The sequence below is a fragment of the Miniopterus natalensis genome, chromosome 8 (genome assembly GCF_054644295.1).
Source record: "Miniopterus natalensis isolate mMinNat1 chromosome 8, mMinNat1.hap1, whole genome shotgun sequence".
Classification (NCBI taxonomy): Eukaryota; Metazoa; Chordata; class Mammalia; order Chiroptera; family Miniopteridae; genus Miniopterus; species Miniopterus natalensis.
In genome coordinates this window covers 31864853-31879675 of record NC_142088.1, presented here as the reverse complement: position 1 = coordinate 31879675, position 14823 = coordinate 31864853, and the positions used below count along the sequence as shown (strand labels likewise).

Genomic DNA, 14823 nt, shown 5'->3' with positions numbered 1-14823 from the left:
CTGACTTAAAATTTAAAATGCCTATAGCAGATCATCAAAATCTGATTTCTGTAGGAAGAAAACTTTCTATACAATCTTTCGTCAATAACATTTTCACATTTTCCTCTTCTGTTTATATTTTTATCCTAGCACATTCTGCCCTGCACTTGAGGCAGATACTGAGTTTGATCTCTTTTGTATAATAATAGTCATGTTGTAATACTAGAGTAACTGTGGAAAACCTGCTGTTTCAAATCTTGTTGCTAGTGATTCCTAAAGTTGATGTAGGGAAACGATTCTAGAATAGATTTTTGCCCAGAACATTTACATTTTCTCTTCCTCATTAGCTGAGAAACAACGGCCCCAGTTCGTTCAGCAAGGCAATGCTAAACCTTCAGTGGCCTTACAAGTATAACAACAACACCTTGTTGTACCTCCTCCAATATGACATTGACGGGCCCATGACCTGCGCTTCAGATATGGAGATCAACCCTTTGAGAATTAAGGTACCGGCTGCATGGCAGCTCTTCATATTGCTGTTTTATTGCTTTTTGAAAAAACCAACAAAAGAAATGCATGAAATAAAACAACCATTTTAATCCATAAACCCATTCTGCAAAAGTATTTTAGTTTACAAACGGTACACTGGGATTAAATTGTTTATTTATATAATGAGTGCGGATTCATTCTATGAAGTCCTAGTGAACCATATGGACACCCTGTGGTGTTCAGTGAGCCTCAGGAGATATTTTTCAGTGACCTAATTTGACTTTGGTTCCATCACATTGTGATTTGTCCACATATAACGTTGTGACATTGTGCCAAGGGTGCTTTGTTGCTGAAATTTTTGTCTTTGGGGATAAGATACTACATTTTATTGCTGGTTCTCTTGACTTAGTGACTTAGAAAAATGCCATTTTATGGAATTCTGTATACTTTTGGATATAGTCATCTCCATCCTAGTACTTTTATGGCCCCCTGTGAAATTTCAGGCTCTTTCAGTGTGTTTTATCAGTTTCCCCAATTGGCTATGCAAAGGGAGAGAAATCATGGCCAGGCATAGGTAACTTTTTCAGTCACTATGTTTCAATTACATATAACAGTTTATGTGAAAATGTCAATGTAAAATGTTTTCCATTATTATTTATCCTCAGTTTATTAATGTAATCCTAGGTCTCAAATTCACAAATAGCCGAGAGGAATGACACTGTTGCTGGGCAAGGTGACCGGAACCATCTCATCACCAAGCGAGACCTCACCCAGAGTGAAGGAGATGTTCACACTTTGGTAAGTGCCATTTCGACAACAAGCACTTTAAACATTTAAAAATGTGTGGTTATGGAACTGATGCCAGAGAACTTTCAAAAATAACAACAGCTGTGCTTGAAAGAACTACATATATTTTTATACCATTCAGTCCTCTTACTTTTCTTGTTCCTAGTCAAATTAATGCCAGATTTCCTTTAAACGATCTATTTCTGTAGATTGCTAATAAAAATATTTTGTGTTCTAACTTTTTTGTTCTGACTGTACTCCTTTAACTGACCTCTTTCTTGGTCTCACCCTAATCTTTGAGGCTTTGGTGAAATACTGCGAGACCTCAACAAAAGTATATTGCAAGAATAATTAGCATTTTGATTTACTTTTGTTGAGTCAGCCTATATAATGACAGTTATAAAGTATGCTTACTGGTTAAGTTTTTGAAATTTAACAGTTCTGAAAACCATCAAGTAGCAGAGAATCTGGAATAGTGTTTATGTTCATTAGCGATCACTGGCTATTTTCATATCATCAGATTCCATGGTCCTTAGTTCTCTGCAATTCAACTGCTCAGTGACTTTCTGCACAATAAATCACTTCCTCCTCTGTGAATCACTCCTCATTCACTTCTAGGACACTGCTCTCTTCTGCAGCTCCACCTAGCACAACTGGCTACTTATTAATCTCCATTTCCAGACTTTTAACCAAGATAGTGTTCCAGGGCTCAGGGCCCAGGTTTCTTGTTTGCACTACCTCCATTCATTCATTCATTAGCTCTGTGCTGTTCAATATTATAGACACCAGCCACATTTCAGGGGTTCATTAGCCACATGTGGCTAGTGGCTACTGCTTCGGCAAATACAGATATCTCCATATTGATTGTCTCATCACTGTAGAAGGTTCTGCCTTGCAGTGCAACACTGGATGGTCTCATTCACTCCTGTGGCTGTAAAGACCGCCTCTGTGCGGATGACTTTGGTTTACATTTCCAACCTGATCCTCTGCATCAAACTCCACACTCCATTTTCCAGCCTCCTACTGGAACTCCTCTTAATATTTATTTACTAGGAGTCTTAAACTTATTTCTAAGAACATACCCTTGAGTTCTCCCAACTCTGCTCTTTCTATAGTGTTCCACAGTTTTGTAATATTAATTCCACTCTCTGTCCAAAACCTGGACATCATGCGTGACTCCTGTCTTTTTTTAAACCTCACATCCTATATTTCAGCAAATTCTATCAATACCTACTTTTAGAATACCTGAATCTAGCCCTTTTCACCTATTCTACCACTGCCACACCTACCCCAGGTCACCTTCCTCTCTCACTGGGACTATTGCTAAGCCTCTAGTTGGAGACCATATTTCTGCCCTTTTCCCCACTACCACACAGAAGCCACAGTGATCCGCAGAAGCCATAGGTCGTGTCAGGTCACTCCAGTGCCTTCCCATCTGACTCAGAGAGAAAACTGGAACCTGAAAGGCCTTTAAGTGCAACGTGATGAAGGCTCTTTGGCCTTGGGCCTGTGTTTCCTCTCCTTCCTCCGCTCCTCCCGTTTTTGACTGTCTTGCTTTTCACTGGACAGACAGCCCCAGGCATGTTTCCAGGATTTGAAACTTGCTCTCCTGTCTGCCTGCAGTGCTCTTTGTCCAGATATCCCTGCGGCTTACTTCCCTGTCTCCTTCTGGTCCTATCTGCCAGATTACACAGGACCTTCCCGACCCCGCACGTGAATAGAAATTACTCTCTACCCGCCCCACTTCGACCCCATCCTGTCTGTCTTCCTGCTGAATTACATCTTTAAAAAAATTGAGATAAAACTTACATGATATAAAATTCCCTATTTTAACCATTTTAATGTGTACGATTTAGTGATTTTTAGTGTATTCACATTGCGCAACCACCATCATTATCTCATTCCAGAACATTTCATCACTTCAAAAAGAAGCGCTGTACCTGTTGGGCAGTCGCTACCCATTTCCCCTACCACCAGCCCTGGCAACCACTAGTCTACTTTCTGTCTAAGAATTTGTCTGTTCTGGACATTTCATATAAATAAAGTCAAATAGCATGTGGTCTTTTGTGTTTGGCTTCTTTGATTTAGCATAGTGTTTTTAAGGCTCACCATGTTGTAGCATGTATTAGTATTTCAGTGTTGTTTTTATGGCTAAATATTCCATTCTTTGGATATGTCACATTTTGTTTATCCAGTCATCGGTTGATGAACATTTGAGTTGTTTCCATTTTTTGCCTGTTTTGAACATTCATGCATAAGTCTTTGTGTGAACATGTTTTCACTTCTCTTAGGGATAAACCTAGGAGTGCAGTTGCTGGGTCATATGGGGATTCTGTTTAGCTTTTAAGGAATTGCTGAACTGGTTTCAAAGTGGTTGCATCATTTTACATTCCCAACTGGCAGTGTGTGAGGGTTCTAACATCTCCTCATCCTTGCCTTCCCTTGCTATTGACTTTAAAACATATATATATTTTTTTACCGTCATCCTTGTCAGTGTGAAGTGGTATCTCATTTGTTTTATTTGTATTTCCCTAATGACTAATGATACTGAGCATCTTTTCATCTGTATGTCTTCTTTTGAGAGATTTCTAGTCAAATCCTTTTTTTATTTTTAAATTTCATTTGCCTTATATTGTTAACAGAGTCATAATTCTTTATATATTCTATATACTACCCTTATCAGAACTATGATTGCACATATTTTCTCTCATTCTGTAAGTTGTCTTTTCAGTTCCTTGATGCAAATTTTTTGTATCTTTTGATGCAATTTTTTAAAAGTTTGAAGTCCAAATTTCTTCTCTTTCCTTTTCTTTTTTTAAACTCTCACCAAAATGACTTACTTGTATTTCTGATGGAAACAGTGAGTGGTAATTCATGGTACTTGTTAATTTGTCCAGACACGAAAGAAGGTGTATGAACTCAGTAAATGCTCTTTTGAGGATAGGCCTGTTCAGCAAAATCCAGTACTGTTCCTTCAGTACTTTATAAATGGAATTTTCTTCTGCTTGTATCCATTTCTATTTTCTCAAGTCTCTTTCTTCTCTTGTTGTTTGTACTTTTGCTGTCATATTTAAGAAACCATTGTCTAACTCAAGGTTCTGAAGATTTACACCTAAGTTTTCTACGTCTTATACTTTTAGCTCTTACATTTACATCTCTCTCCCCCTTAAATGGTCTTGGCAGCCTGTTGAAAATGCATTGACCATAAATGTATGGGTTTATTTCTGGCCTGCCAATTCTCTTCCATTGAGCTACACATGTATACTTATGCCAGTTCCAGATTGTTTGAATATTGTATCTCTGCCTCAGGTTTTGAAATTGGGGAGTGTATGTCCTCCAACATTTTCTTTTTTAAGATTGCTTTGATTATTTGAAGTCCCTTGTAAATTTATATTCATATAAAATTCCATGTGAATTTTTGAATCGCCTTGTCAGTTTTTACCAAAAAAAAGGTAGTTAGAATTTTGGTAGAGAATTTATTGGATCTATCAATTTGGGAGTATTGCCATCTTAAGTTTTTCACATCTCGATCATGAGATATCTTTGTGTTTATGTCTCCTTTAATTTCTTTCAAAAACATTCTACGTTTTAAGTGTATAAGTCTTGTACTTCCTTGGTTAAAGTACTTCCACATGTTTTATTAATTTTAATGCTATTTTAAATAGAAGTCTTAATTTTAAGTTATTTAATTTTTAGATTTTTCAGTGCTATAGAAATACAACTCATTTGTATATTAATCTTATATTCTGTACTTGCTCATTAGCTCTCATAGTTTTATTGTGAATTCTTTAGTGTTTTGTATGTATAAGATCCTGTCACCTATGAATAGAGATAGCTTTACATTTTCCTTTCCAATCTGGATACTTTTTAAAAAAATTTTTCTTAATTGCACTGGCTGGAACCTTCTGAACAATGTTGAATAAAAATGTTGTGAGTGGGCACCTTTGTCTTGTTCCTGATCTTAGGGGAAAAACATCCATTCTTATCATTAAGTATAATGTTAGCTGTAGACTTTTCATAGATTCCCTGTATCAGGTCAAGAAAGCTCGCTTCTACTCCGGTTCATCAACTGGAGGTGCCACTTACTAGATGGCATTGTTGTGAGGAGTGTGCGTGTGATGTGTCTAGTGCAGGTTAGCCAGCACAGAGATAGATGACGTGACTATTTGTTACCTTTGGCTGCCTGCCTTTAAGTTACTGATAAAAACACTGAATGTAGCAAAGATTACCAGCATGGCACTTGATTCTTACATTGAATAACTGTTAAAGATTCAGTTTCTTTTTTTTTTTTAAACGGATATTGTGGTCTGATTTTCATGTCTTATAAAATCATCGTGCTCTGGGTTTGCTCAGAATGTTGAGAACCTAGCCATAAAAATAAATATCTTAAATTTATAGATCTTATCCTTCTATAACAAATTACATAAAAACCTACTCCTTTAGAACAAAAAGCATTCATAGACTAATATCAGCCTGTTCATTTTTAACATTATTCCTATAAGGCAAAAGAATATGTGTCATCTCTTTGGCCTTCACATGAAATGAATATAATGTCTGGTTTTCAAAAGTTGAAGAGATGACAGAATAACCTTTTCTTGTAAGTAAATAACTTGTTTTGGCAGGGTTGTGGAATTGCTGAGTGCTTGAAGATCGTCTGCCAGGTTGGACGACTAGACAGAGGAAAGAGCGCAATCCTGTATGTAAAGTCTCTCCTGTGGACTGAGACCTTTATGAATGTAAGTGCACAGATGAAGCATTTTTAAAGTTACTCATTTTTTCAAAGACATAAGAAAAATCTGACACCTAGGAAATCATTTCATTGTTACTTCCATACAGAAGGAAAACCAGAATCATTCATACTCTCTGAAGTCATCTGCTTCATTTAATGTCATCGAGTTTCCTTATAAGAACCTTCCAATTGAGGATATCTCTAACTCCACATTAGTAAGTCATTGATTTGGGGGAATGGACTAAATTAAAATTTTAATTTATTTTAAATAATGACAGTTTAACTATCTTGATAATTTAAAGTAAGAGTTATTTAATAGGATTATAAGTTAATTTAATATTATTATTTTACTCTCTCACCCCAGAATTATTAAAGGTAGACCTTTTACTTTAGCATCTTATCCTGTGTAAGAGATTTTTAGTATTGACTGAATTTCATGGGCGAAATTTTGGCACTTTTCTCCATAAAGTTAGAAAGTTGGAAAATTAACTGTAAGAAGTGAAGGCATTTTAATAAAGATCTTTAATTTGAGGGTCAAAAATGGGACCAACACATAAACTGGATTGGATTATCTAAAAATCATTTCAGAGGTGACCAGAAGTTCACCTGTTTGGGGGAGTTTTATGTGTGTATGTGTCTGCTGTAGATACCATATATATCATCATAAATTGTCATACACAAGAAAAAGAATGTGAATACCATTAAAATAAAATACAGTAGGCATTCAGATAGTTGTCGAATAAGTCAGTGAACTATTTTTAAGGCTCAAAAACTTCTTTTCCCCTGACAGGTTACCACTAATGTCACCTGGGGCATTCAGCCAGCGCCCATGCCTGTGCCTGTGTGGGTGATCATTTTAGCAGTTCTAGCAGGACTGTTGTTACTGGCTGTTTTGGTGTTTGTGATGTACAGGGTAAGGAATGAACTTGGGAGAAGGGGGGGGGAAGCAGAACAAAAGGGGAAGGGAGCAGAGGAAGGAGGAGGGTGGAAGGGAAGGAAGGGGAGGGGAAGGGATCTTTGATGATGCTGCATGGTGAGCATTGCATGTTATTTGAAGGAAGAAATGTTCTTGGTGATGATACAGTCACCTAGAATACTTTTAATATTCTTCACTGATATTGCAGTAATGTTAGTTTTTCTTCAACTGACAGATGGGCTTTTTTAAACGTGTTCGGCCACCTCAAGAGGAACAAGAAAGGGAACAGCTTCAACCTCATGAAAATGGTGAAGGAAACTCGGAAACTTAACTGTGATTTTTTTTTTTAAGTTATGCTACATCCTGACCATGACAATTACCAGTGTCACTATAGATTGCAATTTCCTTCGTGAGGACTAAAATTCTAAGACTTTCCTGCTGACCCATTGGTATTAACCACAGAATGAGAGCAATATCTTGTCAACCTTTTCGTTATAAAAAAGTTCAGACATACATTTAATACAATCCACTGACTTGTGTTTTTAGGTATTTAAATAATAAAATTTCAAGTGATAGTTCTTTAATGTACATAAGACAGGTGGTGCCTGAGTTACCACTTTATGTAAAATAGTACCTTCTATAATGACTGTTTCTGGTTTGTATGTTGTATTTTGTTGTTTGTTGTTGTTGTTGTTCTAAAGCAATTCATATCTGGACCTTAGCATCCACATCGTTTGTACAGGTACTTAATGTTAATACACATTACACTACAGTTGAGTTTTCAAGTTACTAAAGACTTTATAACTCCATGAACTTAGATTTTAATATTACCTACATGGTAAAGTTAAAAAAAGACCCCATCAAAGTTCTTTCCTGTAATAGATAGGTATACTATTTTGTTTTAATATGAAATTGGGTACATGCTATTAAATTTTTATTTATATTTAATCCAAAACCCATTTTATTATTATTTTTTAATCTTCACCCGAGGATATTTTTCCCATTGCTTTTCAGAGAGAGTGGAAGGGAGAGGGAAAGAGAAAGAGAGAGAAACATCGACATGAGAGAGACACATTGATTGGTTGCCTCCTTACGCACGCCCCGACTGGGGCCGGGGATCGAGTCTGCAACCCAGGTACATACCCTTGGCTGGAATCGAACCTGGGACCCTTCAGCCTGCAGGCCAATGCTCTTACCACTGAGCCAGACCGGCTAGGGCCATTGTATTACATTTTAATTATTTAAGTTGTATTTCAAATCTTTTAACTCATACTAAAAATTAGTTCTTAAATAAAAAATGCCTCTTTTGTATAATAGATTAATTTCAGCTAAACATCATGATGCTTAAGGCCATATGGAGTTGGAAATCATTTCCAAAGTACATTTATTCCATCATATTAGTCTGGCCATTTACAAAAACATAAGCATTTTAATTTAAAAAAACTATGTTTGTAGTTCTTTGATAGAGTTGCTTATTAATAGTATGTTTTTAGATTAGATCAAGAGTTTTTAGTTGGAATTAATTTATTTTCCTCCTATATATGTATTTTTTTCTTGTATTTCCAAAATTGTTACTGAGAACAGGTCAAGATCAATGAGGAATCTTTACGACCTACAGGAATCTGCACCCAATCCCTCAACCCCATGAGAAATGCTTGGAATTGAGATCCTTACATTTGCAATAGCATGATGCTACTTACATGATATTACCTCATTTTGAGCAGGGTGTAATGTGTAAAACCAGTCTCAGCTCTCAAAATAACTTTTAAAAGGTACTTTTATAAGCAATTCAAGTTACTGGAAACATTTTAAAATTTTCTTAGGTTTATTACCGTAAATAACTTTCCTAAGACTTTTTTGTAAAAGCTGCAGATAGTTTTATATGTCGGTACGATGATAAATTTTCTAGAGGAATATGTGATTTATTCACAGTTCCTCAAAGCCTGGGGATGACATAACTATTTTTGTGCAATTACATCATGCTATGCATTAGAAATTGAGGGTTTGATAGCTTTTTAACTGCTGTTTTTATTAAGCAGTGATAAATGTTTCCTCTAAATAATTGAATACTTTTCTGTTTGAAAAACAATTGAAATTTATCTTGCCATGTCTTTTGTTATAATTCCCTACACAAGTGGCTGTAGTCATAAAATAGAGGCACATATAGATGAGTTATACAAGTTAGAACATTGACAAGACCCTCTATTTAGCTGGAATGAATTTCAAAATTAATAGATTTTGTAATATAGATTTTATTAGTAACTTAAAAGATCTTAGTCATATACAGTAAGTATTTTTATTACCAATAAATTTAACTTTTTTAAAGAAAAAATATTTTTTATCCTAGGGTCTGCCACCAGACAGTCACTAAATTGTTCTATAACAACTTTCATCTTTACCTGTTTTCCCATGTACTAAAAGTCTTCCTGAAAATACATATTGGATAGAAGTTATACCTCTATTCCAAGGTATAATCATGTATAGGAGATTGAAGGATGTTGTCATTGGAATTTAACATGATGACTTAAATTGTCTTTATGAATTGTAGTCGTAGGCAATAGTATTTTCTTTTAAAAATGAAAGTTTTTACCTCTAAACAATAAGGTAAAAGAATAATTTAAGAGCCTACTCTTTGAGGAGAATATTTGGATTATCTTTACCCTAAAGTAGCATGTGACTATATTTGGTTAAAGTATCAAAAAAATAATCCTATGAAAACTATTTTAATTTTCTAATATTTTAAATACTATCATGTGATTTATTGAGAGTTAAAATCCATTTTGAGTATAAAATTTTTATCTGATTCAGTTTAAAAACATGAGTGAGGTAGATAATATTTAAATCATTTGATATTGGTGAGAAATATTGTTGATTTCTTATATAGGAATTTATTTCAGAATTGATATTTTGAAAAATATTTGCATGAGAGACATTCTTTATTTTTCTTCCCTTTCCCTTTCTCTTGTGATCAGTAGTATAATTCTGATTGAGTTCTTAATTCTGAAGTGTAAAACAATTAATCAAAATGTTAGTGCCACAATTATATCTATATTATGAAACTACTTACTCATAGTAAATTCTCATTAATGCTTATATTTATATAAAGAGAAAATTTAAGTGTTAAGAAGAGACTATACTGGCTTCTTTAAAGGGGCTGTGAAAGATTTTTAATACTGAACTATGACCCTATGAGAGAGATTTATGTGGCAAGAGTATAGTATATAAGAGGTCAGCTGGGTTTATAAGGCAAACAGAATTTGTAAATCGGTAGAAGTTTATCTGTTGCAGAATGTAGTGCCAAGCATGGTGAAGACTAAGTCATTCTTGGGATACCTGGGTATGACCATTGCCTTTCTCGGTGTCACCTTGTTTGTACTCTTGGGTAGCTTGTTTGTGTGGTAGTTTGATAAATAAGAAAAAAATATAAAATTTGAAAATTGAATGTAAGATCAAAAATGGTAAATGAAATGACTTAATACTCAGTGTTTTGGAAAGTTATTCCTTTTCACTTGTTGGGAGGCTAGTTGGGATGAAGAACCTGTGGACATGCAGCATGCATATATGCTTATGTTTCATTGTAATTTCTGACACATAATGAATTCCCTGGGAGAGGTACTGAATCTTTCATTTTTGTTGTCACTCTTCTCAAGTGCAATATAACAATGTAACCAAACCCAGATAATTTTGGAGGCATTATTAATTTAGTAAACCCTAATCTAAATGGAACTGTATTAATATTTTGTTAGCAGGAAGGAGTGATTCTGCTATGGACATACAAATGAAGTTATTTACTCATAGAAGGTCCATTCTACATTTTATTTCAGCCAGACATGAACTATTCCCTACTAGTTTTGAAACACTTTGGAATCTCTTAAAGTATCTTGGAAGCTGTGTATATCAAATTAGTTTGCTACCTAAGTAACATAGGTTTTCTTTCTTTAGCTTTTCTTGTGATCACCCACATTGGGTGAGATATAAAATGTGTTCTAAAATTTGTCATTTGCTAACTTGATTTGCATTTGTGAAAACTGGCACAATGTTCTCCTTAGTGTCCAGTGTGTAACTTGTGACTGTACAATAAACTTGAGCATATGGTGCCGCCTTTGTGTATAGACTATTTTCTTTCTGTGGTGGTGTTTTGTTTTTCGTTCGCATGAGCAGGCAATAATGCCCTAAAAGGAGGACCTCAGAGAGATGACACATCTCTCTAAACATCTGAATTCTTAAGAGTGTTAGTTATTTGAAAAAAGGTAACACAAAAGAATTGTGTTAGAGCAATAGAATTCATCCAAACTGAAACACAGAAGGAAGGAAGGAAGGGATTAAAAAATAAACTGTCTCAGTGACCCATGGGACAATCTAAGTACCAAAGGAGTCTTAGGGGAGAGAACATGGGTCAGATAAAATATTGGAAGCCAAAAAGCTTCCAAATTTGATTAAAAAATAGCAACCTACAATTTTGGAAGCTCAGTGAACCCCAACAAGGCAATTACAGAAAACACTATCTATGTACATCATGGTCAAACTGCTGAAAACCACAAGTTAGAACAGGTTTACCTAATCAGCTTGAATGCCCTAAATATCATCATCCAAATTAGGAATGGGCGAGGCTTGGGTTATGATCTGCCCTAGGGTACAGCTCCTCTCTGTACATGTGGAGCTGTGAAACTGAAGAAACAAGTTACCTGCTCTGAACATTACACAGTGGGACAGGCATATGATAACAATTACAGACGTCCCGGTTCAGAGAAGGAAAAAAGGCACTGATCCCAAGCAACGCTGGCATCCAGCTGGGCAAACTCCATTTGGTTTCAAATAGTTCTCTGAATAATTCTCTGTGGCTCATGGCTCCACACTGAGTCAGCTCCCCCCACCATGAAATATAGCACGTGTTTGCAGCTGAGTACTGGTAACATTTTGTGGGCCCAATATGCTTTTTCATTTTGTACTTTATTTTAGACCAACTGGCAGTGTTTCTGCTGATGTAAAATTCACACGAAACTTGTGGATCTCCAGTGGATACCAAAAAGCAATTGACCGTAAACTTGTGGATGTATTTCTGGACTCCCTGTTCTGTTCCGTTAGTTTATATGTCTGTTTTTATACCATTACCATGCCGTTTTGACTACTTTGTATTATATTTTGAAATTGGGTAGTGTATTATCTCTAGCTTTGTTCTTTTTGCTCAGGATTGCTTTGGCTACTCATGTTCTTTTGTGGTTTCATATAAATTTTAGGATTTTTTTCTATTTCTATGAAAAATACCATTGGAATTTTTATAGGGACTGCAATGAAGCTATAGATGGCTTTGGGGATTATGGACATTTTAACAATATTCATTCTTTCAATCCATGAACAAGGGATGTTTTTCTTTCATCATTGTTTTATAGTTTTTAGTGTACAGGTCTGTCTCCTCTTTGATTAAATTTATTCCTAAGGTTTTTCTTTTAATGCTATTGTAAGTGGAATTTTTTTCTTAATTTCTTTTTCACATAGTTCATTGTTAGTGTGTAAAAACAACTAATTTTGTATGTTCATTTTGTATCCTGCAATTTTACTCAATTTGTTGATTAGTTATATCAGTTTTGGTGGAGTCATTTAAAATTTTCTATATATAACAATGTCCTCCACAAAAAGACAGTTTTACCTCTCTCTCTCTGATTTCGATGCTCTTTCCTCCTTTTTTTTCTTAATTGCTTTGGCTATGATTTCCAGTGCTATATTTAATACAATTGGTGAGAGGGGACATCTTTGTCTTGTTTCTGATCTTAGAAGAAATGTTTTCAGCTTTCACCATTGAGTGTGACGTTAGCTTTGGGATCGTCATAGATGGCCTTTATTGTATTGAGGTACATTCCTTTAATACCTAATTTGTTGAGTTTTTTGGGGTTTTTTTTTTTAATCATTAAAGGGTGTTGAATTTTGTTGGATGCTTTTCAGCATCTATTGAGATGATCATATGATTTTTATACTTTATTTTGTTAATGTGGTGTATCACATTGATTGATTTGCAGATGGTGATGGTGGGGAAAGGCTGGACCCTGAGCCCATGCATGCAGTCTTGCACCCTGGGTCCACTAGAGTCTGGATCTGTGGGTGCTGGTCTGGTGCTGGGGTGGGCCTGGAGCCTAAGGCCACAGGGGCTGGTCTGGTGCAGGGGCAGGCCTGGAGTTTGGGGCCATGGGGGTTGGCCTGGAGCCTGGGTCCAAAGGAGCCAACCTGGTGCTTCGGGCCTTGGGGAAAGCCCGCCTGGAGCTTGGGCAGGCCTGGAGCCTGAAACTGCAAGGGTGGATTCTTTCTTAATCCTTGATGGCATTCATATTTTTTCCTCCAGAATTATTTGGCTTCCCTATAACTTTTTATCTAATCTTTCTTACACCAAAAGATTTTATCCAACCTCTTACCATATATATCACACGCACATATATGCAGTTGATCTTCATTATTCATGAGTCCATAGTTCTGAATTTGCTTATTTGCTAAAATATATTTGTAACCCTCAAGTCAGTACTTTCATAGTTATTCCCAGAAATGTGCAGAGCAGTGAAAAATTTTATTTGCTGATAGGCACATCCCCCGCTGAGTTCAAACAAGGTAGTGTTCTTCCCCCTTCAGCTCTCTGTAGATACAAGAGAGAGCTGAGGTCTATTTAATGCCTTTTTTTTCTTCCAGTTTTGTACTTTTTGTTGGCAATTTTGTTGTTTAAAATGACCCCTAATTTTATAATGCTGAAGTGCTGCCTAGTATTCCTAAGCTCAAGAAGGCCGGGTGTGCCTTACAGAGAAAACGTGTTAGATAAGCTGCTTTCAGGCAGGAATTACAGTGCTGTTGGCTGTAAGCTCAATATTAAGTAAATAAGGTGTTGTTAAACAGAAACATATATAAAGCAAGATTATGTATTGATGGATTGATGAAGATGTGACCAGAGGCTCACAGGAACCTAACTCTGTATTCCTCCTAGGGGCAGTGGGTTCAGTATTTGCTAATCAAGTGTTTACAGTGACTTCACAGAACATCCTTACCAAGAAAAATGAGAATTGACTCCATATGACATGAAATTTTATATGCGTTATAAAATATATGTAAGTAAAACAGAATAACTTTACATAACATTAAGAATTAGCAGCTGACATTTACTGAACAGCTTCTACAGCAAGAAACAAGTATTTTACATTATCTCATTTTGTTACCTCCTTGAGGTGCTATCATTTCTCCCACTATACAGTTGAAAAAACTGAGGTCTGGAGTCTTATGTGAACCCCTCAGCTGTGAATGAATACCAGAGCACTGATTCCAGGGCCCTCGTCCCGAACCAGCAGTCAGCCTCTTAAAGTTGGCTTGCTGACTTCATCACCAAGTAATCAGACCATCAGTGTTAGACGCTGTAGGAGGAGCTGGAGACACGGCTGTGAACGTGATGGCTCTGCCCTTGTGGAACCTACACTAGTGAGGATATAGGCAAGTAAATACCCATTTAATAGAGGACTGTGTGGAAATATGAAACGTCATGCGAGCTCGTAGCACAGGCTCCTAATCAAAGCCAAGGGTGTCGGGAAATGCATACTGGAGGAAGTGGTATCTAAACTAACCCTGCAGTCTCTATGGGGGCCTGCCAGGTAAAGAGGTGATGGAGTGGGGTTCCAGGCAGCAGGAATCAATATGTGAAGGTCCATCTAGGGCAACCCAGATAATTCCAGTTCAAGGAAATAACTCTCTCTCCCTCTCCCCTCTCTGTAGGAAATATTCAAAGATGAGCCCGGGCAGAGAGGAGATTGTAAAGGGCTTTGTAAGTCTGTCAGCAGGGATTTTGGACTTTATGCTAAGAGCAATGAGGAGGTTCTGGTAGATCTTAAGCAGGGAAGAGTTATTATATAATATAGTATATATGGTATTATACTTTGCTTTCTGATGGCTCTGTTAGTGT

The 14823-nt window shown here is 36.2% G+C and overlaps 1 protein-coding gene across 2 annotated transcripts in view; it reads left to right on the top strand.

The window, feature by feature from the left end:
* The window catches only part of ITGAV (integrin subunit alpha V), a 76824-nt gene extending 65827 nt beyond the window's left edge, over positions 1-10997 (top strand). For both annotated transcript variants that reach the window (XM_016212598.2, XM_016212524.2), the window contains exons 25-30: positions 327-485; positions 1153-1266; positions 5877-5990; positions 6091-6198; positions 6774-6896; positions 7135-10997. In XM_016212598.2, coding sequence (XP_016068084.1) covers positions 327-485; positions 1153-1266; positions 5877-5990; positions 6091-6198; positions 6774-6896; positions 7135-7230 — 714 coding nt within the window. In that variant the 3' untranslated portion in view covers positions 7231-10997. The remainder of the gene's footprint in view (positions 1-326; positions 486-1152; positions 1267-5876; positions 5991-6090; positions 6199-6773; positions 6897-7134) is intronic.
* Positions 10998-14823: the final 3826 nt, after the last annotated feature.